The sequence below is a fragment of the Coffea eugenioides genome, chromosome 6 (assembly GCF_003713205.1).
Source record: "Coffea eugenioides isolate CCC68of chromosome 6, Ceug_1.0, whole genome shotgun sequence".
NCBI lineage: Eukaryota > Viridiplantae > Streptophyta > Magnoliopsida > Gentianales > Rubiaceae > Coffea > Coffea eugenioides.
Window position 1 is genome coordinate 5,949,382 of NC_040040.1, and position 25,074 is coordinate 5,974,455.

At 37.6% G+C, this 25,074-nt stretch overlaps 4 protein-coding genes across 5 annotated transcripts; 2 read left to right on the forward strand and 2 right to left on the reverse strand.

The window, feature by feature from the left end:
- Positions 1–5,710: 5,710 nt before the first annotated feature.
- LOC113775632 (pentatricopeptide repeat-containing protein At2g32630) lies at positions 5,711–7,640 on the forward strand. The gene has a single exon (XM_027320585.1). It carries the CDS (start codon positions 5,763–5,765, stop codon positions 7,602–7,604), a length of 1,842 nt encoding a protein of 613 aa, XP_027176386.1. The 5' UTR covers positions 5,711–5,762; the 3' UTR covers positions 7,605–7,640.
- A 611-nt stretch (positions 7,641–8,251) lies between these two features.
- LOC113775533 (RNA polymerase sigma factor sigF, chloroplastic) lies at positions 8,252–12,433 on the reverse strand. Its single transcript, XM_027320464.1, has 9 exons — positions 12,132–12,433; positions 11,242–11,393; positions 10,913–11,040; positions 10,645–10,824; positions 10,310–10,562; positions 9,998–10,228; positions 9,672–9,812; positions 9,290–9,490; positions 8,252–8,606 (listed from the first exon to the last, which is right to left on the reverse strand). The coding sequence occupies exons 1-9, from the start codon at positions 12,226–12,228 to the stop codon at positions 8,319–8,321; spliced, it is 1,671 nt and encodes a 556-aa protein (XP_027176265.1). The 5' UTR covers positions 12,229–12,433; the 3' UTR covers positions 8,252–8,318.
- A 2,198-nt stretch (positions 12,434–14,631) lies between these two features.
- On the forward strand, positions 14,632–15,648 carry LOC113776445 (transcription factor TCP11). Its single transcript, XM_027321611.1, has 2 exons — positions 14,632–14,703; positions 14,835–15,648. The coding sequence occupies exon 2, from the start codon at positions 14,845–14,847 to the stop codon at positions 15,532–15,534; it is 690 nt and encodes a 229-aa protein (XP_027177412.1). The 5' UTR covers positions 14,632–14,703; positions 14,835–14,844; the 3' UTR covers positions 15,535–15,648.
- Positions 15,649–17,053: 1,405 nt separating this feature from the next.
- On the reverse strand, positions 17,054–24,903 carry LOC113772877. 2 transcript variants are annotated; one of them, XM_027317373.1, is made up of 12 exons: positions 24,561–24,903; positions 24,229–24,354; positions 22,445–22,909; positions 22,186–22,358; positions 21,115–21,188; positions 20,757–20,811; positions 19,424–19,498; positions 19,238–19,311; positions 19,096–19,144; positions 18,521–18,605; positions 17,554–17,610; positions 17,054–17,454 (listed from the first exon to the last, which is right to left on the reverse strand). In XM_027317373.1, the coding sequence occupies exons 3-12, from the start codon at positions 22,731–22,733 to the stop codon at positions 17,393–17,395; spliced, it is 993 nt and encodes a 330-aa protein (XP_027173174.1). In that variant the 5' UTR covers positions 22,734–22,909; positions 24,229–24,354; positions 24,561–24,903; the 3' UTR covers positions 17,054–17,392. The 2 variants fall into 2 exon arrangements, with proteins under 2 accessions (XP_027173174.1, XP_027173173.1); XM_027317372.1 differs by lacking the exon at positions 24,229–24,354.
- Positions 24,904–25,074: the final 171 nt, after the last annotated feature.

Sequence of the window (25,074 nt, forward strand, 5' to 3'; positions counted from 1 at the left end):
GATAATCAAGAATTCCGGGTCAAAAACCATAGGAGTTGAGTCCCCATGTTACCAAATTACGACTAACTCATCATGGGTTTTTAACCAAATTATGCGCCAATGATATCATGTCAAATTCGAAAAGGAACATCTTTGTCTGTATATATTATATATCGCCTTAGAATTGTGTTTAGGAAATTCTTTTGGATAGTTGTACATGGGCAAAATAAAGATTTGGAGTTAAATCCTGACTCAAGTTTTCAATTGACACTGTACACCAATCTAAAAGCTTTTTAGAGTTTGAATAGTTTATAGAACTTTTTCGAGGACCAGATAGATATTTTTGTTAAAGCCAAGGTGCCTTGAGGATTATTTGGCTTTTGCACTAAACATTTTCCGCTGAGGAATTTATCACTTTTTTTTTTTTTTTTTGAGGAAATTATCACATTGATACTCAAAAATAGGAAAACATATGCATTACAAGAAGACATGAGTTCACGAGAAAGTTGCGAAGCTTCTGTTAAGAGCTTACACTCATAAACATTTTTTACTGTAACGTCGGTCTGCTGTTCGGATCAACAGAGTGCAGTCACACAAATAAATTTTCTTGAAGAAGGGGGGAAGAAAGTTTGATTAACCTAAGTCATCAACCTCAGAATCATTTAACCGACTGGTATGTTTGAATTGATCATACCCAAAAAGAAGTATACAGTGATGTCATTTACTTGTCAACATCCCTGAAGAATGGGCATTCGAACCAAATGAAGAATGTAGTGAAATTTACAAGTATGAATCCGGAAATATAACTAAAAAAAAAACTGTATATTGCCCTTTTGCTCCATCACCATTTCCACGAAAATGAAGTTGAGAACATGAGCTTTAGATGGCATGTCTGCAATTGTCTACTAATCCTTTCACAGCTATCTAGGTGAAACAACTGCTTGACCATACTCGAATCACCAACCAAACCATTATATCAAGAATCTTATCATATTTCAACAGGATCGATTTCAGTAGAATGTTTAGTACAATTAACAACAAAAAGTTGAAACCAACAAAAAAAAAAAAGTTAGACAGATTTGCATTTATATGGTACCAGAATCCATACACAAAAGTCGTTGAAGATACAAGTCATTGTGGTAGGATGTAAGTTGTCATTAAGATGCTAGCTGACACATAAGCACCTTGATCATATATATCTCATCTTATCGATCGTAACCTTCGTTAAGTTGTGGGAATAATTCTCTTATACGTATGTAGAGAACTAAGAGAAGAGGACAATGGTCACCTGAAATCAGTCGAATACGGAATATTACAGGCATGTAGCTTGAAAAGGTCAAAAGAGGTGGCAGTCTTACTTGAGACTAGTGTAATAGAATCAAGAAAAGTAACAGAAGACATGCAAAATCTGAAAGCCAGAGGGAAACCCAGAGATCTAGGCATTTTATACATTAAACTAGCTAATTGATGGACATCATATCATGCGGCTGTCAGCAACAATATTGAGTTACACTATTCCAGTACTAGGATCTGTTAATATATAAATACATGATCAAGATGATGCTTTTTTTTTTAGAAAGTAGTACGTGATCAGAGGTGTTGCAACCTCTTGGCAACTGGCTACATACACCAGCCTTCTTTTCTTTTTTTTTTCCTTTTTTTCCTTCCTACCTCAAGTGTCACGGCGCTCGTGCCAACAAATAAGCATCATGATGCAACGTCTGAGAATGTAGAACTTGGCCCGCTGCTCTTTTGCCAGATGACTGCATTTCTCTTTCAGAGATTTGTTGGATTCTTGCAGGTTTTGAGTGCTGCTGCCATCACTTGAATCACTTCCTGCCATCAATCTTCTTCTTCTTCTTCTTCTGCTAGCTAGCTAGCTAGCTATCAAGTTAAGTGATCTCTCTCTGGTTTAATTGCTCTACTAGAGTCTTACTACTAGCTAGTTGTAAATTTGTAATAAAGGGGTTACTATATATCAAGAATCAAGTGACCGTATTTATATTGGTCAGAGAGAGAGAGAGAGAGTTTTGGGGAAGTTGGAGAGTAGTAGTGAAGGCTACTAAGTATTATTCTGGATTTGGCACATCTAGCGCAAAGTACGAACTGATAGCATTCAAACACAGAGGACCTATAATTTTTTTTTTTTTTTTGGGGGGCGAGGGACCTGGGTGGTGGGTGTATTCACAGATTGGGTAAAAGTATGCCCACTTCGGTGATGAATTACCTCCTTATGTTTTCATACAAGTTCCTGTGATGGGGTTTTTACGTGTTTGTGTACTTTTGTCACCGGATATTTTTGGGTTCTATTAAGTGCAAGGAGTCGTGTTATTTACTACTACATAGATACAGCTTCTGCAGAGAAGACAAATTTTGGATACAGTAGTAGTAGTATTGAGGAGGACGTTGACTTTATTACCTTCTCCCACATCCGCTGGAGCCCAAGCATGCATTATCTCTGCACCCAAGGCCGAAAGATAAACTAAACTACGTGAATTGAGTCCGATTCAATAAGAATTCGTTCAAACGTATTATGCAAATTAATTAATCTCCTCAGTACCCTCACTAGTTACCATGGCTTTTGAGGTGTACTGTGGATCTAGGTTTGTAAAGTCAATAGTCAGTTCTTGACAAAATGACAAAAAAAGACAGGAACTCATTCTCAGGGGGCTTGGGGTCTCTTTAGGTCTTAGCAGCGGGGCACCCTGTGGGGTTTCTATCCCACATCGTTTGGGGGGGTTTGGGTGTTGGGTTTATAAGTCTCCTCAGTACCCTCACTAGTTACCATGGCTTTTGAGGTGTACTGTGGATCTAGGTTTGTAAAGTCAATAGTCAGTTCTTGACAAAATGACAAAAAAAAAGTATTATGCAAATTAATCAGAACAAGTTGATCAAATTTAAACAAAATTTCAAATACATTAAGATAATTAAATGAGATTAAATGCTAGAATGTTCAGTTTGATTAAACTCGTAAACCCTGTCCGCACATTATGAGCTAGAAGCTAGGAAATTAATGACGACGTGCTTGTACTATTCTACTATTTCTTTTTCTTTTCCAGCGTATAAGTTGTAGTATTGAACCTTTGCTTTTTGAGTTTTCAGTTTCAATTCCTCAAAAAAAAAAAAAAAAAAAAAAAGGTTTTCACTTTTCACGCGGGTCGACATTTGGAAAGCCCATTCTCATCTTGGACGGTTGATTTTGGGTTTGTCTCTGCGATTGAGGTGTGTACTTGCGCTGGGCATTTGTTTCGTCTGTAGTAGTGGAGATGTATGACACAAAGCCTCGTGGGCTTCTTTCTAACATTAAAATGTCGCTTGCATCTGCTGGATGCTGGTTGTCAATATAGCAACTAGTTATGCGAGCTCAACACTTAACCAAAACGTGTGAAGTTTGGGCCACGATGAGTTTGAGCCCATCCACAACACGTTATAAAGTCAGCACTGTTAGTTTATTGTTATTATTATTAAGGGTTAATCACATTTTATCCCCTTAAAGAATACTCTATTTCTCAGTTTACCCCCTAACCTTTAATTTTGCTCACTTAACCCCCTTTAGGACAAAATTGCCCTTGCATTATTTTGACTTTTTATTTATCTTGTTTTCCTTTCTTTTATTTCTTTTTCTCTTTCTTCTTTATTTAACTCTTCCTCTTTCCCACAAAAATCTTCCCCTTAATGATTGAAATTAAAAAAGAGGAATTGCAGAGATCTATCTTCTCCTTAAATAATTAAAAAAATATTCAAATCATTTTCCTAAAATACAATTTTTTTAGCCTTTCAATTCTTTTAATTTTGGGTTTTCCTCTTTCCTTTATAGTTTCTCATTTTATTCCCAAGAAAAATATCTTAAGATGAAATTGTGACCTGATTAATAATCATCAATTGAAATTTGTGACACGTGGCATCATACAAAAAATAAAAATTAGTTTTTGATGCCTTTTAAACCTTCACCCAGAAATTTGCAATTACAAATTCAAAACAAAAATTTTCGTTGAAATGCAATTTCTATTGGAAATGATGAAAGAGAGAAGAAAGAGAAAAAGAAATAAAAGAAAGGAAAACAATTTCATCTTATGATATTTTCTTGAGAATAAAATAAGAAACTAGAAAGGAAAGACGAAAATCCAAAATTAAAAGAATTGAAAGGCTAAAAAAATTGTATTTTAGGAAAGTGATTTGAATATTTTTTTAATCATTTAATGAGAAGATAGATCTCTGCAATTCCTCTTTTTTAATTTCAATCATTAAGGTGAAGATTTTTGTGGGAAAGAGGAAGTATTAAATAAAGAAGAAAGAAAAAAAGAAATAAAAGAAAGGAAAACAAGGTAAATGAAAAGTCAAAATAATGCAAGGGCAATTTTGTCCTAAAGGGGGTTAAGTGAGCAAAATTAAAGGTTATGGGGTAAACTGAGAAATGGGGTATTCTTTAAGGGGATAAAATGTGATTAACCCTATTATTAATGAACTTGTGTAAGCATTATAAATTCAAGTATAAAAATTAAAAATATTTTTACATATTCATTAATATTATGTTTAGAAAATCAGTTTATTATTAGCTTTTCACAACCATACCAATTAAAAAAACTGACATGCATAGTTTTACATAATGCAACAATCTTTATTGAATACCAAAAATTTGATAGATATTCTTTGTGATAATTAAGATTTTCACAGTGACGGTAAATCTATAACTATGACATGATGAATTAAGTTGACGGAAGGGTTAGGGCTTATATATTTTTAATTAGTTGGAGACTTAAAACTTATCAGTTAATAGTTGAAGGGTTAAAAATTGAATCTTGTAATAGTTTGAGAACCATTGGAGCATTTTGCCTGTCTCATGAGTCCGGTACCTCTATTAAGCATAACGAGTCAAGCTGACTGAAGAGTTCTAATTATATTTTTTAATTAGTTGAAAACTAAAACTTAGTAATTAATAATTAAATGGCCAAAAGTTGAATTTTATGATAGTTTCAGGGCCACCAAGGAATTAGAATTAGTACTTTATTAATTAGAATTTTTGTAACAAGTGCCTTAAACATATAAATTACACCTAATCTTCAAATGCAGCTGAACACCAAAATCTTCCGTCCACACTTTACATGCAAACAAAAAGTTTCAAAACATCAATAACTGCAAAATTTGTTCTAAAGTTACACATTGTATAAGCACAGCTTGATCAAAAAGCTTTGAATATTAATTGAAGTCAGAGGAAACAAATGAATAAAATGATGCGTAACATGCTTGTTTCAGTTAACTGTTTCAGTTAACAATTCGATGATAGTAGAAAAAGAATTAGTGATTCAATTTAAAATCAAAGAAGTCAGCTTAAACTAGATAGGATTATTAGGTATTAGCGATCGAAACCATAACACTGTGAAATATTAATCGAACTCAGCTAGAAATATTTATAACCGCAAAGTCTGCTCCAAATTTCAACACTGTGAAGAGCTTGATGCGAGAAAGCTTCGAGTATTAACGCAAGGTAGAGGAAAGAAATGAACAGATTAATCTGTAAACACTTTTTCAAATAGTAAATCAATGAGAGTAACAAATTACAAATTCAACTTGAAACAAAAAAAAAAAGAAAAAAAAGTCAGCTTAATATGGGAGAAATAATAGGTATAAAAAATGTGGTTTGAAGGCTTTTCAAAATTACTTTAGTTGGAAAGAAAAGGCAAAAGAAAAGAAAAACCTCTGCAATGAAACTATAAAAATTTTGGTGTAGACCCTTGAATAAAAGACTGAAATCGCAGGCTGGTTTGAAGAAAAGATGAACGCAAATGTCGTCCAAGCTTCACAATGCTATCAAACAGTTTACCCCGGCAAGCTCAAAATCAGATCGACAGATCGCCAAAGCTATATCCGTAGCACTGATTTCTTCCACGAAAGATCCCCTAGGTCTCGAACCCACTTGCAATTCTGATCTGAATCCCCAAATTATCCATCTCGTCCTCTCCAACCCTCGAGTACCCGCCCAAAATTGCTTCCGCTTCTTTAATTTCCTCAAAACGAACCCGTCAGTTACTCCCCAGAAACCCAACAGTGACGCCCATATCACATTAGCCCTGCGCTTATTCAAAGCAAGGAAGTTCCGTGAAGCCAAGTCTGTATTGAACGCTGTTGCCTCGGATGACAACCTCAGAAGCTCAATTTCAGAAATAGCATCTTCAGCGGGCAAAAATTCTTCGGAACCCAGAATCGTAGGGAAGTTGTTTGATATGCTATTTAGGGTGTATGCTGATAATAAGAGGTTTAAGGAGGGTTTAGAGGTTTTCGAACACATGTTGAGTAGTGGTTTCGAGATTGATGAGAGATCGTGCTTGGTTTACTTAATTGCACTCAAGAAATTTGATCAGTTCGAGTCATTGTTTGCGTTTTTTAACAGAATGGTGGAGGCCAATGTAAAAATTACCGTTTATTCGATCACAACGGTGATTGGCGGTCTATGCAAAAGAAGAGAGGTTGACAAGGCGAGAATATTACTGGATGAAATGGTTGCCAAAGGGATTAAGCCTAATGAATTTACTTATAATACTTTGATAGATGCTTATATAAGAATACAGGATTTTGACGGAGTTCAAGAGATTTTGAGCGCAATGAAGAAGGATGGAGTTGGGTTTAATGTGACAACTTACACGCTTTTGATTCATGGGCGTTGTACCTCTGGGAAGATTGCAGAGGCAGAGAAGCTGTTTGAGGAACTGCACGAGAAGGGGGGATTGACGCCTGATGTCCATGTATACACCGTAATGATCAATTGGTACTGTAAGTTGGGGAATGTCAAGCAGGCGTTTGTGTTGTTTGATTCATTGGTGGAGAGAGGCCTCGTCCCAAATGTTCACACCTATGGGGCCTTAATAGATGGGGTCTGTGGAGCAGGTCAGATGGGGGCAGCAGAAATTTTACTCAAGGAGATGCAAAGCAAGGGGATTGATCTGAATAGGGTGATATTTAATACGTTGATGGATGGTTATTGCAAGCAAGGGATGGTAGGTGAAGCACGGAGACTTCAAGCTATCATGGAGGGGAAGGGACTTGAGGCGGATGTGTATGTGTACAATATAATAGCCACTGGGTTGTGTAAAGCAAAGCGATATGACGAAGCAAAGAAGGTTCTGTTCTCAATGATGGATAAAGGTGTGGTACCAAACACGGTCACGTACACTACTTTGATCGATATTTACAGCAAGGAAGGAAACTTGGTTGAAGCAAAAAGGATTTTTCGAGAGATGTTGAATAGGGGAGAGAAACCCAATGAAGTAACCTACAATGCCCTGATAGATGGCTATTGTAAGAAAGGAAATATGAAAGAAGCTTATCAGATGAGATCGGAGATGCAAGTCAAAGGCCTCACACCTGACGTTTATACTTACACTTCTCTTGTACATGGCGAGTGCATGCATGGAAAGATAGATAGCGCTGTGGAATTGTTTAATGAAATGCACGGTAGGCTCTTAGCGCCAAATGTTGTAACTTATACGGCGCTTATTTCAGGCCTGTCAAAAGAGGGAAGATCAGATGAAGCTTTTAGATTGTATGATGAGATGACAGGGGCAGGTCTTACACCTGATGACACTGTATACTCTTCGCTCGTGGGAAGTCTTCATGGTTCTAAATCCTAGCCTGGAATGTATAACATGGATGAGTTTTATTTATCAGACGTTGACTGCCTTAATCTGGGAGCAAAGAAGAATTTTTGGGTCCACATGCTGACATGCAGACCGCTTCATATTTTGCATATGCTATGGATGTATTCGATTTTTGGTAGCAGCTAATAAGGCTGAAAGACGTAGTTAATTTTCATACCGGCTAAGGAACAACCTAAAACCGGCTGAAAATCTTGGCTCATTTTGTTTGGGCATGTTTTTACAGCACATGTTTTTGAAATATATTAAACACGTGTTCAAATCTCCATTTTATCTACCAGACAACCTCTATAAATAAAACGCTATAGTGGTATTTTTCTAAGAACAGCCCAAAAAACAACTCTCTTTTGGAAAAGTCCTTTTTTTGGTATTGACTTGGTACTTTTCTCCTGTTGCGGGTGCCTGTTGAAATGCTATCTTTTCTCCTGCATTTATTCTACTGCTTCACAATCACTTGGAAACATATAGAGGGAGCAGTGAAATGGCACAGAGAAATTAAAAAAAAAAAAAGGAAAGAAAGAAGTAGAAAAGAAGGGGATTGGTCTTTTCATTTTATTTTAAAAACAAAATCACTGATAGTTGCATGTACACATTGTATTTAGCTGCGGTCAACACCAATAGCCTAAGAGCTTACTCACTTTTCTTCACTTTACAACAAATTTTAGCTAGAGAATTTGAACATAGCGTAATCTAAAGAAGCATATCCGCATACGCATTTAACCCTTGACTACTAAGACACTGCTTGAGCTTGTACAGTGCTCGAGTTTCTAGCTGCCGAACTCTCTCTTTAGACAATCCAAAAACTGCACCAATTTCAGATAGTGATTTCTGTTTGCCATCTTCAATGCCAAATCTAAGCCTGATGATTTTTCTCTCTTTTGGATTTAGAATGCGAAGTAGATTCCGAATATGGATCCTCATAAGTTGCTTTGACACACTCAAGTCTGAGGCCTCAATTGCTGTGTCAGCAGTGACTTCCTGTTACAAGAACAACAATAACCACCACAGAGCCTAGCTGCAAAACTTTTCACCCTGATTGACCCACATAGTTGAATACTAGAAAGTTGGATGATTACATGCACTAACATGATTGGCAAACAGATATATGCAAATATGATTCAAAAGATCTGCAGTATTAGTTTTAAATGATTGTCCAAGGATATTATTGATTTCTAGAATTCATAATCACATTATCTATGCTTTTGAAAAGTTAATGCACATGTTACTAATTGATCATCACTGCACTTTAGCCTTGTCAAGTCACAAGAAAGCTTATTATCTTCCTTTTGCAAAGTCAATAAATAATCAGGATTATAAGAATAACCATTTTCATGTTAAGAAGTATGAACTGGACTTCATTCAGTCTAATTATATTATTGCAACATTTAGGAAGTGACTATGGTTTCCTGTCTTTCCTTGAACAATTCCCCACTAGACATTCACTAGTTCAGCCAAAGCAGATATTACATTAAACAGTTACCAGGGTAGAATCTTAATGTAGTTGGATGTGCAAACCAAAGAGCACAGAAAGCCAGATGAAGCAAGGTAAATACTGTCCAGCACCAGGATTGATTTTAGCATGTTGTGGGCAAGTTACATGCTGAACTTGTAGTTGCAGGCCTACAAGAAGTAAAAATGAAAAAGCTGAAGATAAGGGTCACCTGGAAAGTTGTATCTTGATCCATCCACACAGGCTGTTGCATAGACAGTGGCATTCTTGCAGTAAACAGCAATTTTTCCAACTTCTCAACTGTAATTCCAGCACATGATGCAATCTCTTCTTTTGTAGGACTATGAATACCTTGTTGAATGCAAAGTTTCTTTGCTTCCTTTACCTTCGAAAGAAGGCCATACACATTGTCCTGCAAGATCAATCCTAATGGGTTGATTGTTGGCAAATGAAGATTGTACAAATATTTTGATTAGTCCCCTAATTGACGTCCAGAAGAAGGATCTTAAGTAAAAATGTATAAAAGATCAGAAATTAATCGCCACACAACCAAACTTTGTTGATTTGAAAGGATCATTAATGTAGGGCATTACTGGCAAACGGATTGTCCTAGAATGCTGAAAAATGGCCTTCCTAATAGCTTGCCTTATCCACCAATAGGCATAAGTTGCAAATCGGCAACCTACTTGGGGTTTAAATTTCTCAATACTCCTCATGAGACCCATGTTACCCACCTGCAAAAGAAGTCATTTATGTCAGCTAGGAAACAAACACCTTGTCCTCGTTTTCATGTGATAATGATTATGAGTTATGTCTCCTTCATTCAGTCAACATAGCTTTTGAGGTGCCATTGGGCCAATTGACCACCTTTTGATGGAAATAAGCCTAGTGATGGCTTGAAATTACCAATTTGGTTCACCTGCAATAGATCCTGAACGCTGAGACCACGTCCCATGTACTGTCTGGCAATATGAACCACCATGCGGTGATTGGCATATATCAGTTTCTCGCGGCTCCTATTACCGGAGTGAAGTTGTGTCTGCAAGGCTCGACAACTTAGACCAGCAGCTTCTGCCCATTCAACCAAAGTTGGTTCACGATTAAATTGACTCTGAAGCCTACTCTTTACTTCCTCTAGTTTCATCCAATCCTGAAACAAAGATCGACAGCAATTAGAGTTAATCGTGATTGTTAGACATTGAAAGGAATCAAGATGATCCTTGACAATAACCTGTATCTTCCCAATCAATTCAGATTCTTCATCTACAGTCAAAAGTTTTGTTTCAGGACCAGACAAGAAAACCCGTAGAGGATCAATGAGATCAAAAGCTTTTCTCTGTAGATTTGGCCTTACAGGAGGTCTGGTGTCCTCAACCTCAACTTTTGGCTTTGGCACCCTACTTTTTTTGGGTTGTCTCTGCAGAAGACGTGTTGAGTGTACTGTTTTTTTCTCCAGCGGAATGTCAGTCAAAGCAGAAAGCAAACTGAAAAATGAGTAAGACACGAATCTTATGACCAATAACAGATAAAGTGTCCAGGAATTCAATGTAGTTAAAAGAAACTGACCTCGGACTCAGAGTGTCATCTACACTAGCTCCAAATAATTTGGAATTTTCAGCTAATAAGGCTGCTTCTCTTGATGCAGACAAAGCATTTTTGGCAAGGGCAACTACATTTTCTGCTTCAACATCAATAAAATCGTCGGGTTTACTAGGAACAGACTGCCGTGCGTCTAAGGATTGAAATCTGCCAATACCACCTTAAAACAATTTAAAAATCTGGGAAAACAAGTGGCAAAAATCCAGTACCAAAAACTTCAACTCTTCAATCTTACAAGTACCACAAGCCGGGCAACTGAAGTAATTTTACATGAGAATTGCTTTTAAGATGATTGGGATCATCAGTGTCACTCCCTTGATTTGCAGATGGTGCAGCATCAATAAGCCTCCTATCTAGTGTTGCCTTAAACAAAAAGCAAAAGGCCCAAATAAAAGATGTAGCACTTAATCTTGTATAAATGAGACTCAGGTAACATAACATTTATGGAGCACAGTTCAGATCCTCAAACTCCTCACCAAAGACAAAAAGGCAGTGATATGAATTAATAACATAAAGTTCTCATCTGATGCTTAAGATGTAGCTGGGAATTCCCACAACGCTCACCTGAGACATTCTATCGTACTTCATCAGGCGAAGCGATGGCCCGCTTTCCTCATGTTGCTCTGAAATATGAGTTGAGGTAGCAAAATAACAAGCTACAGTAACAGCAGGCATGCGGGTGAGCAGAGGAGCTACTTTTTCCCGAAGCACTGAGACTGCAAAATTGACCAGGATAAGATTCTCTCAGGAAGACCATAATATGTTAACGTGCAGATGCTCCTTGGACACTCTTCAATAAGCTCAACAATCCTTTAGGCCTTAACCATGTATCATTGTACTAACATGAACCAAAGGTGAAGTGATGCGTGCTTACATCTACTCATAAAAAACTACCCAAACTTAAAGGAAAATCCTGATGTTAAAAATGAGACCTTATTACTTCATGAAGAAAAAAATCTCCGAAAGTGCTTTTCAGTATTTATCATCGTTCCAAGGAGCCAGAGAGATGCATAATGGATCTATTCATTTCCAAAAAAAAAAGAAAAAGGGGTGAACTATAACGTCAAGTCATAGTCATTTGACTTATAAATGGAATCGTGTAACAGATTAGAATGCAGCATATTCACCAAGGTTCCTGTTTGATTTGAGCTAAAATTGGATTCAAAGACATAAAGTCCGTTTCAGGCAGTATATGACATAAGCTCTAACCATTCTCGATAACATTGTAATAAACGTCTGATGACACATAATCATCGGCATTTCTACAATTTCCAGAAGTTTCAACGCAGTTCCTCTTGGTACATTGAATTGGCAAAAAATCAATGCTACAAACTCTACTTAATAAATTTATAGCTAAAACAACAGCCCTTCAAAGTAAACACGGTGATGCACACTAGAGATTGAAGAGATAAACAAATTTTACGCAGTGGAGTAATAATGAACAAGAAACTGACCAGAAGAGGAAGTTGAAGAAGAAGACGGGAAATTCTTGAGGTGGGTTCTTGAAGAAAATGTTGGAGGTGAAGAAAGGAAGTTCCTTGCTGCCTCCATTGTTGATATTCACACACACAAATATACATACATCTATTATGCATATATAATCATGCCAGTGTTCTGCTTCAACTCAGAAGAGCGACTGAGTGTTGTATTATGAGAGTGCGCTTTCGAAGATAAGGTCATGTCCAAAAGAACATCAGAGAATTGAAGATAAAACATGAGAGACCTTCTAGCGGAGTAGAGGCGGTGGGGTTTTAGGCTGTTATTTACCTCAAAATTGGTGGAAATAAAACAATATCCCATTCCAAAAGATATTAAATACTAGTAAACTTTAATCTGGACTGGCTTAAGCCCGAAACAGCCCTCATTTAGAGGTTACGCCCGACTAGAAAAGAGTGGAGGCCCGGATATCAGTGGATAATGGGCTGAATGAATAACTGACTTGGCAATGCCCCGAAAACAAAAAAAGATATACACTCACCACGTTGCTGACAATGGGCTAACTTGATTAAAAACCAACTCCATAGTCTCAGACAAAATTTCTTTCAAAATAGGCATTGTATTTTTATGGGCTGAGCCTCAGTCAAATCCCGTCTAAGCAGATCCTGAAACATTTTGTATAATTTTTTAGTTACCACATATATATATATATATATATATATATATGTAAAGGCGTGCATTTATTTGATTTCATCGGACCGAAAATGTTCTTAATAAACAAAATCATATATGCTGTCTAACTTTGCTAATATGAATTTGATTTAACTAACTGGATTTCACGTGCAACGTAGAAGTTCAATAATTCCCATAACAATAGTGATTCATACATATAAGTTTTGTTCATTCAGAACAATAATAGTGATTATGCCCTAATGCGGCACGCCCCTCAGACATGAAATATAATGCTTTGACGTGCCGTAACAAAAGGTTGCAATGTTACCTTCATGATTTTGGGGAAGACTCGATTAACATTCTCATCTTTAAGACAGAAGAGCAGTCGATCGATCTCGTTTCACCTTCGATTCGATGATAAAATCAATTACTATTTCCCCAGAACATTCATTGTAAAACTCTTTTCTTGCACATTATGGAAAGAAAGAAAAAAATAAATAAATAAATAAATCATTACTTCCCATAGCATCGCGCGTACATCCAAAGGGTTACCTACTTCCTAATTTTCATTTAAACAAAACAAAGGGGTACCTAAAAATGATTGTTGTTTGACCCGTAATTGACTAGCCAACGTACGCACTCGTGAACATTAGATGACATGGATGGTTCGCTGCATATATTGTCATGTCTGCGTATTTTGGTTTCTTACAGTTGCTTAGTAGAGGACCACTAACTAAGTAAGAGCCAAACACAAGCACCCCATGCAACAACGCTCCAAGCTCTTTATGCTGTATCCACTGCAATTTATTAGTTGCTTAAAAAGTTCGGGTTGATATAATTTATTGGTCATGATGATAAAATAAATGAAACGCCTTCAAATTCGTCAGCCTTTTTTCTTTTCTTTTCTCTTTTTTTTTTTTTTTAAAGTTTTGGTTTCTGATGAGATTCATTACCGTCATAATGAATTTGTTAGAACTTTCTCTAATTTTTGGGATGGAATGGAATTGAATTTGGGGATGCAGGCTCATATGGTCAATGCTGAGTAGATGATGCCTTGAAGGAAGGAGTATCTATCTATCTATCTATCTATCTGTACTTGGAAACAACAGAGAGTAAAGATTGGGTTTCCAACAATGAACAAACAGCAGTCATGATCCTGTGTGCCGGAGGAGAAAGGAAAAAATATTTATATACTCTACTTTACTTGTATTATAAACACATTTTCAGTTATCTTTTTGAATGGTATGTATCTCATTAAAAATATGTTATAATATTTTTTTAATTTAAAAAAAAATTATTCAAATAATCTTCTATCCATGCTAAGGCCAAAATATATATATATATATTGCCGCTACTAATGAATCCAATAATAATAATTGCCTCCCTCACCTCACCAGGCACGAGGAGGGATCACACAAATCTCACTGGAAATTTGATACACTTTTAATGTAATGTAATGTGTGGGAGTCAGCATACAAATGCCAAAGAGAGGGAAGTGAAGAAGTGAAGTGAGTAGGACGGACCCTGGATTGACTGCAAAATGACAAACAATTCAATGATGGGTGACTGAGAGAGTCCGTGGGCCCCCCAGAAGGCGACACGATATCCAAGAGCAGGACAGAGATGTCCGGCAGAAAGCAAACCAAAATCCCTCAGAACTCTCTCATCAGACAAACGCTTCAATTCACTCTTCCCACATTATCCACTGTCCACACTTTTTAGTTTTTACTTTCCCCCGCCCCACCCAGCCCCAGGGGCCAGGGCCCCCCCTTCGCCTTCGCCTTCCCCTTCCCCTTCCCCTTCTCCGTCTCCTTCTACTACTATAAAACCCCCTCCTTTCTCCTTCTCCTGCTTATAAAAATGCCTCTGGCTTTTCAGTAGTGGGGTCATCAGAATCCCTCTCAACTCAGCTTCATAGTACAACTCCTCCGCTCTCGCTCTTCAGCCCTAAGCCTTCTGTTTCTTCTTCTTCTCTTTTTTCTAAGTAATTATTATTTTTATTTTATTAATCTTTTTTCTCTTCCTTTTTACGTATCTTTTCTCAACAGGGGCTCAGAGATGGTCCTCCATCCTCGCACCAACGGCTCCCATTCCCAGGCTAAGGACAACGTCCCAGACCCTGACCTCTCTGCCACATCCCCCGACCTCCAACTTCTCTCTTCCGTAGCCGCCGCCGCCGCCGACGACGACGACCCCAATGCCAGCAGCCTCTCCATCATCGAGCAGCAACAGCCTGAGCAGTCGGTGCCTCCCAAAAAGCCCAAGGACCGCCACACCAAGGTGAATGGCCGGGGCCGCCGCGTCCGGATGCCGGCCCTCTGCGCCGCCCGCATCTTCCAGCTGACCAGGGAGCTCGGCCATCGTTCCGACGGCGAGACCATCGAGTGGCTCCTACGCCAAGCAGAGCCTGCCGTCGTCGCTGCCACCGGTTCGGGCACTTTCCCCAAGACCATGGTCACCAGCGTCGGGAGTCTCCCACCGTCCCACCTGAATGTGTCGACCTATGCGACGGTGACCAGGGTGCAGCCATCGGCTGTGGTTATCCCCGGCATGGGGGGCTTTTTCGCGGTCCCGCCACCGCCCAGGTGCAGGTTGGACCTGCGCCAGCCACCGCCGACGGAGTTAAGCGGTGGGATCAATGCGTACAGCCAGATGCCGTATACGGCGTTGCTGTTGGAGCCGTCCCCTAGGGGAGAGGAGCATGCTGAGTCATCTGCAAAAAATCGCGATGATTTTTGGCACCTCTGAAGCCTGATCTATGACATTTCCATAGATGGACGTATATACCTACCCCGTAGCAGCATATGCTTTCGCTGGGGGGTGGGGGTTAGGGTTTAAGTTTGTGCTTCCTTCTTTTTCTTTCCCCCTGTCCCCTTGGGGTGGGGTGTGTTGGGTGTTACAGATATATATAAATATATATATATGCATGGCTTTTTATTTTATTTAAGTCTTCTTCCTTCGCTTTGGTGATTTTGGGAAAATTAATGTAGCGGAGCAGAAATGAATGATGATGCATCATGATGGTGAGGAAGATTACATTACTCTTCAAGTCTTTTAAATGAATAGAATTATATTAGTTTTCATTGCAGAAGATTAGTGGGATCATTAATATAATTATTATCGTGATTTGGGTCATTAAGACTGATTAAAACTCCGGCAGCCATACCAGCATCCGGTGGCATTTTCTAATAAAATAAAATAAACCCAAACTCCAAAGGAATAAGAGAAATGAAAAGAAATGGTCGACGGCGGCGGATGCCACTTTAGCTCAAGAAGGTGGGTGGCCTTCTGTGACGTCAAACATGACCCATGCTCGAAGAATAGAATGTACTCGAAACTTAACATCAATTTCTCCGAAAACCTGAATTTGAGTCAAGTGGTACCCACTCTATTGATGTGGTCCCCCGCTCACTGCCACTTTCCTTCCCCTATATGTTTTGGAACTGTAGATGCTCCTGTCTTAATTAATCTCGGTTTGACCTTCATGATGATTAAATAATTAAATACATAATAATTTATACATTGCAAAGTTGCACTCCAGCTGCTACACCAGAACCGGTTACTGATGTACCTCAGGGGGCTTTGGCCATCGTGACCGTCTTTCAAAGGCTCGGGGTCCTTATTTATTCGTTAAAAAATAAATGTAAGGTTCAAATCAGCATATATACATAATACATCATTTTTTTTTTAACGTAATATATAAAGAACTCACAGAAATGTATTCTACGTATATTTTTAACGCTATGTGTACGTGTAGAACCTGACAACTGATTGTGCTCGACTGATCCTACGCAAGGAAAGGAAATTGTTTCCTGATCCCAATCTCCGACTCCCAAAGCTTCTCATCGCCACGCACGCCCATCATTTTGTCTGCGGTTTTCATCTAACAGCCACAGAGGGTTCTTCATCCTTAAACAAGACAGCATCGCAATTTTCTGAGAATCCCCACTCATGCTTTCCTATTTCAGTAGTGTTACATTAAAAAGAGATGCAGTTAATGCAGTCTGGGCTGGGAAGTTGGTCATTTTGTGCAACTTTGAAGCTTTAGTCATTTATGCAACTTTTTGAACTTCTCTAAAGTAATAATCAATGATTCTGCCCCATCAAAGTTTGCAATCTAATTGTGATGCTTTCCTTCTGCTCCTAACTGCAGATATCATCCAGCGACTTTAACTGGAACCGTTGTCTAAGGAGACCCCCAATATATACATATATATATACACACATCCATACAAAAGAAAAAAAAATGTATAGCATACTCCTCACAAGTTGAAATAAATCTTGATTATTTTTCATCGTTTACTATATCGAATTACACCGTAATCCAACTTTATTAAGCCCCAAACATGCTAGGATGGGAAAATTAGCATGCATTTAGAGCACGCACCTCTTAGTCACAGAGTCAATGACGTAGACACCACATGATAGATTGAATGTGACCTATACCACACCACAAACTATACCATACTATACGATAACGCATAAACATGCATATAAATATCATAGCAGTATAAGCAGAGAAGTCAATCTTGCATCTGCGACTATATAACCATCCAGACAGTTTCGCACTAACAAATATGCGTATATCTTGTACTGTCCAACTCCTCTAGTGCTTGTTTCCAAACCTCCACCACTTCTTCTTCTTCTTAAAATCACTCAAAAGCACATCTGCACAGAAAAGGGTGGGTAATATCACAGCTCGGGCCCGTGGTAATTCATGGTTGATGCATGGTCACACCAATTAAGAGACGAGATTAGAAGAATCACCTCCTTGGGGATAAATTGAGTTGTAGTGCACCTCCGACCAAAAACTGAGGCAAATAACTGCATAAGAAAAAATAAATTAAATACAATGACTTCAATAGCACCAAATTATCGTCACACTGCATGTAAAGCAACATTCGCTTACAAATTATCAAAACATATACGAACCCAGTCCGAACTACTTACAAGCGTAAATAAATGAGCTCAAGATTACGATGATGAGCTTGCCCAGATACTCTACTAATTTATGAATAACGTTCAAATAAATTTGAAACCCTTAACTTAAACTTTGTCCTACGTCTATCAAAGAATATTTTGTCGTTCACAAATAATTGACAAAGGAACAAGTTCATGTGCATAAAATTTTGCTTGTGATCAATTTGCTAAAGAAATGAACTTCAGTGTGTAATCTCAAGCTCGGTTTATTGACTAATCCAATGAAACAAAGAATTCGTACGCTCCCATTAGGTAAAAAAGTCAGCTACAAAATGAAACTTATGGTAGATTTCTTAAGCAACATAGTCTCTTCATAAATGGTATTCCCGAGCTTCATCTTGCTTGACACTTTAGTCTCGTAACTTCCAACACATTACATCTGTACAAAAGCTGCAACTCGTCTTACCATTTGTAACACTAGCTAACTGAAATATATTATCAAAAGAAGAGGAATCTAAATCTATTCCAGAAAAATGGGCAAGCAATAAGAAATGACCAATAATGCACCATGGATCCCTCAGCAGTAAACTAGTCCAACACACATTTAGTGTGACATATTGGAGTCAAAGATCAATAACTAATGGGAACTGATCCATAAATAAATAAATAATTGGGCACAAAGTCCTAGGTCATGAGGAAAAGCATTATATTACAGTCCCACCCGTGCAGGAACTAGGAAGGATAAGGTATATGCAGCCTTAGCCAGGGTAGCTATTTTCTTGTATGTATGACATAAAGAACAACCATAACTTGCCTCTTTTCGACTTCTGAACCTTTGGAAGAATCTCAATGTAACAAGTGCCTCTAAATGAAGTAACGACAAAAATCTTCATGCCATACTGCCAGAAGAAAAGGACAAAAAATAGAGCAGTTCAAACTTCAACAATCCTTTCACAAGCAATGATATCTATGAAACAGATGTTCTTTAACTGAACGTATTAAGATTATACAATACTGGCAGAAAGATTATCTACAGAATCAATTGAGATGCTAATCAGTTTCCCTTGAAAACCAAGCTCAACACATAAAAATGAAAAGTGCATCACAATTAGGTGCCCAAAATCAAAATGCCGAGAAAACACAAGAAAAAAATCATCATCCTACAGAAATGCAATTCTTGAAGAAAACATTTTGAAACAGATGGAATTATCACTAGCACACTCAAACTTTGTCCCAAAAAGGCATTCGGAAGCCACAACAAACTCAACAAATTAGCTTATCTCTCAAGCTTGCATGTTCAAAGGACAAAACCAGGTTCCGATCAATAATGGTAAAAAAACAAGCAGGAAGGAATCCCTACACAAAGAGAATGGAAAATGATAAAATTACCATATCTGCAGCTGCTTGCAATGTAACATGATCACCCCACTCACCATTCCTGGTTTGGTCACAATCAAAGGGTAAAAATAAGTGATTCCAACTTGAAAGTTCCTAAGACAATAAAAGAAACTGCAAGGACATTGAAATATACTTGGACATCCTGTTTATATATTCACTATACTCCATAGGAACATATCCCTCGTACATCTCTGGGTGAGCTTGAAGCTGATGATAACATCATTGCAAGAAATGAAATTAGGTATAGACACTGTAATACGTAATTCTCAAGCAAAACATAAGATCTTTCTAGAAATATATAAATATCTGGGACAACCACCTGACTGGCAACTTGCTGCCGGACAGATTCATGGTGTTCTGGGGTACGATAAACTTGATCTGATAAAGCCCGAAACTGTGGTAAAAAGAGAAAGTAAAATTAATAGACACCATAAAGAGAAAAGAAGAAAAAGAAGTAGAATTCCATGAACAGTAAAGTTCCTGTATTGAGTTCAAGATATTTATCTTTTCGTGTAAACCACAATGACCAACTATATATGAGCAAAAGAAGAGGCTTACAAAAATAAACAGGTCAATAAACAAAAGAAGGCTACAACATCGAGAAGACAGAGCTCAAGAATAGGAAGTAATTGCATGCAATATTAAATTTCATAAAACACATACATAGGCATGTATTTTGTTTTGAGGATACTGAATGTACCTTATTTAACTCATGCATGAAAAGCAAAGTAGCAACAAAAACTAAACAGAACCGCTGTAGATGCATGTCATAACCTGGTACTTCTAGTGACGTTCCAGGTTCTTGTATACACATACGAGCAAAGTAACAACATAAAACTAAAGAGAATAGCCGTACATGCATGATCTAACCTGGTAACTCTAGTAACAGTCCAGGTGCTTGTACTTGTGGATTAGCAACCTTACCATGTACCACATGCGCAAGAAACTACACATATTCTATGCTGTATGGTGCAAAAATTTTATTTCATCAATCTAATATATAAAATGGCAAGAGGAAGACTAGAAAAAAGTTTCAAAACCAATATTGGTTGTAGTCCATGCTAAAAAAAAGAAGCATATCTTGTTTGCTTATCAGTATTGAGTTCTTAAGACATCTAAAGCAGGAGAGAAAGAATTACCTAACAAAAGGTGTGAAAAGCAGGGAGTATTTACAACCTATGATGCAAGCCTAAAGAGCCCAGTCAATTGATGGCATAACAGTCTTATGAAAGCAAAGCGGATAATTCTAGGAGTCCCATGCTAAGAACACAGATTAACTAAGATAACCTACTTCATTCAATGAACAACAATCCCCCACCCAACTTTAAATGGTATGCTTATTAAGTTATTATCTTGGGGTGTTCACCATTTTGGTTGACATAATACACTCTACTGATTAGCAGGACCAAGCACGTAACACACTTATATTCTTATAATGTGGCATACAGCAAGATAAATATTCTCCACTTTTTACTTCACTATAACATATATTAACCAAGTAGCATAACTCAGAAACAAACACACATTACAAACTGTTTTTGGTGAATAGGATGTAAAATGAAACAGTAACTTCATACAGAGTATTAGCTTTGTTTTCTCAGCATAAAAAACAAGATACGTTGAACACTCAAGCTTCAGCCATCATAACTAACCTGACAGTTGCCATCTCCTTGAACTTTGTGCTCTACCAAATCATATAACTGCAATCTTAAACAAAAACATCATCCAACCTCAAACCTTTGTAACGTGTGTATCATATAGAAACAAACCTAATCATGAAAAATTTAGCATGCAGATTAAAAATTCTGATCCTAGAAATATTGACCATAGTGTTCCAATTCTTTCCTTAAGATGAGGGACATCCCAAAAATGGTAGAGAGCCAGTAGAATATATGAGGAACATGCCAACCAGGTTCCCTCTGTGAATATATGCTAAGTATTTTACCTTCAGTACATGATGGCTAGAAACCCAGAAAAAGGGACAGAGCGAGAAAAGAAATGTACAGTTACCTATCCAGCAGCCTTTGGTGATCAGAAGTTGCTTCATGAACTGAAGGAATGTCTCCATTAATTCTAGGAACATGCTGCATTAAAAACCAATTAAATACTCATGTATGCATCTAGCTAATTTTAGAAAGCTTAAGCCATCTTCAAGCACATGAATTTCCAAATCAATTAATTACCTGATGCCTACCTGAGAATTCTAAAATAATACATAACTTTGCATGTTTAAAGAAATCATAATCTTTTTGTAGATATGGGGTAACAGATAAGACAACTTTGTTAGGTTGCATATCATACCAATCTTCTCAAACAAAATTAAGCATCTCAAAATGAAGCTCAAGCAGAATAAGAATCCACAAAAAGGCTAAAGATAAGCCTCTAGGGTCTCCAGCTTATAATCTTTATTTAGATAGTTTCCAATATATGCATCATTTTAGTTTTACATCAAAAGGCTGGGGAATAGTGTCACTAAGTGAACACAAAAAAAAGTAAGCAATCAGCGAGAGGGTTTAATGTATGAAAAGTTGACATAAGTCCAGCCAAAACATTGAACTAAGATGATAAATTAACATTGAAATAAAAACATTTGCACCCGAATGATTAAGAATGTATAGTGACACTCAAGATCTCCTCAATCAAACTCTACAGCAGAGGAGTGCTTCTCATGTACTACAGAAAAGCTACAACCTCAGCACAACTAAAATTGTCACACCACACTTCCTGGTAGAATGGGTAAAAACATGGAGTCCCTTTTAAGGTAACTTTGAATCCAGGACCCAACATCCAACCAGAACCCGTTCAATTCAACACAAAAAACTATCGCCTCCATATTAATTAAACGTTAGAGGAAAAAAGATGCTGCCCCTGAAGCCCCACAGAAAGAACTCAAAGCGTAGATGTAGAGAGATGATGTTTAAGTAAAAGAACTTTTGATTCAAAACGAGTTAAAAACCAGGGTGGCATACCCTAATGTAAAAGGTAAACATAAGAAATCATATCCAGATTTGCGCTTCAAACATTCATTGAACTTGAGAGATTATGAAAAATGTCATTGTACTTTATACAAGCAATACTTACAGGAACAGGAATCATTTGGTTTAGCCTCTTTCCGACTTCTCCATCAAGCTCAGACTCCTCTGTTATCTCCAAATCATAAGAATACATTTCCGTATCAAAAGATCCATCTTCAGGACCAGAATAGGAAGTTGAAGGTGCTGCATCATCCATATCTACTGGACCAAATCTATAACCTACAATACATTGACGTACATAAGTTATCACATCAAAAACAGTACATATAGTATGCCAGTAGAGACAAAGACACGAAATCACATACCAGAATAGTAGGGCCTTGATGGACTGTGACAGTCTTCACTGACAGTGGAGCCTTGATAGTATTCATGTATTATAGGCAAGGTTTCAGGAGAGTCTCCAACTGATAACCGTGTGAATTCATCTCCCAAGGCATGTCCAGTAGTATCATAATCGCAGTCGCTCATATATTGTTCAGAAGAGATGTTTACATCATATGGATTGCTATTCCCATAGTAATTGGAAGTGAAATTATGGTCTACATCAAAAATATTTAAACCCCATGGAGTATAATCTGATCCCGGTTCAGACATAATTGCTTCTTTTCTTCCAAACTCAAGAAATATCTGCTTTTAACGAACACTAGGCCCCAAGTAAGCTAGCCTTGCATATAACAACTTCTTGCCATAATACTTGAACAAACTTGGGTAAAGAAGCGTGAGATGTTCATTCTAAAGATATCTTTATTGATCAAGGAAGCAAGAATGATCTGACAGACAACAGAAACATGCAAACATATAAACTTGTGCACACAGGACAAAAAAGTATATCAATATATCTGCGTATATGTAATACTACGACTAGCCTAAATAACCACTGATCCTACTCCAGCATCATTAAAAGATGAAATTTAACAACAATAGTTAGATGTCCATGATCAAGTCAACAATTCCAAACCTAATGGAGAGTCGTCAGCAGATACAAAAATCCTCCTCATTCATAAAAGTACAGAAGGATGGTACTCACTAAGAGCTTAGTTTCCCAGGGATTTGACCCAACTCTCTTTCTTATGTTGACCGTCTTACTCATATTCAGCATAAAGGTTTAGAGGACAGAGAAAATAAAGGCACATACTAAAGAAAAGTTAATAAAATACAGCCATGCAAACATGACTTGGAATTAGAAAATGCAAAACAAGCCTAGTTGAACAGCTATTCTTTTCTATGTTTAAGCCAATCAATGGCATCCTACTAATTTTGCCAAGTCCCACTGTATGCCGGTTATAAAACAGTAGCTTGATGATGTATAAGTGTGATTGATTCAAGCTGGCATGTCTAACCAAGCTAACCAAGAAACAAACGCTAAGAGTAGCCACATTGCTTCCTTAATCAACATACTCATGCATTGTCAATCAGGAAATAAAGGGAAGAAGCTGGAACCACAAGTCCTTTGAAAAAGGGGGGAAAAAAGGAATCTTAATATCTTCAAGTTTTTCTTTTCACTCTTAATATTGTCCCTTAAAATTATATCACCCAGTAGAACAATTTAATTCCCTTCTTCATGTTTCTGTTTCGTCTTGCATTCAATGGAAAAGGGAGAAGGAATCTCGTGCTTTGAAAAATCCATATACGCACGACAAAAGAACGAGAATAAAAACTAATAGAAGATCATGAAAGGATGAAAAAGGAAGGAGGAAGAATATAGACGCAATTAATACCATGTCTATCTATGACACTGGACATCTAGAGGCATGATAGCAAACAAGGAATTGGGAAAAAAAAAACCCCCATAATGAATAGGATCAGAAATTAATAGGTAAACGATTGCGCGTGGGAGCTAAATCCTTCGAAATAACTACCAGGTGGATTGCACACGTGATATCCACAAAATTAAACCAAAATTTATGACTTTGACTGATCAATCAAATGGATAGTTTTGAAAATTAAAAAGGTGATTATGAGAGATTACAACTTTATGAATAGAGAGGAAGAGGAGAGAAGATATAAGCAAGTGATATATACGAGTACACGCTAAAGACAAGCCTGAATTTTGAAATATAAAGAAAAAAGAAACAAGTATTTGTACTACCAGATATTAGACTCAAACGAAGAAAAGATCAATCATCTGCATCCCATCCCGTGCATAGGATATATACATGCATACATGTATACATCTCCGAGCATCTAAATGTTTTCGGGTTCCCGCGATTAAAAGCTGTACAAACCGAACACTAGTGAATAATTCGATAACTTTAGCATCAAGTGATCCTAAACGAGATATAAGGATCGATCAGGAGAGTATAATTCCAACAGTAAATACCAAGAAAACAATCTAACAAGCAATTTAACTGCAATCACAAGGAAAAAGAGAGATAGCGAGAGAGAGAGATCAATCCAAGGAAAAAAGAACTGTGATCTCACCCTGAGCTTCAGACAGACAGCTGCCAATCAGCTGGATGGCAAGGGAGAAGAATGGAATGTCTAGTTGGGCGAGGGTGGGAGGACGGAGGAGGGAAACAGATGGCGAGTATGGGGAATTTGAAAGGGTTATATATACGATTTTCGGGAGGTAATGGTAATGGAAGTGGTAGTGGCGGGCGTGTCAAATGAGGTGGCAAATTTGGAAGAATAAATTTGGTGTAGAAATTGAAATGGCTTTTGGCCTGCGCTGCTTGTCCTACTCAATGCCCATAGAGCCGTAGACACCAAGAAGAAGGCTTTGATTCGAGTAGAATTTGGGTGGTGGCCGTGGCTTTTGAGCGGAGCGAAACGTGCCGTTAGTTTTAAGCCGCCCTTTTCTTGAATCCTTATATTCTCGCTCTTTTTTCTTTTCTTGTCCTTTTGCCTTTTTCTTGAATCCTCCTACTCTCACCTTTTTTTTTTTTTTTTTTTTTCTATTCACAAGAAATCCCACGAAGCCGCGCCAAACCAAACA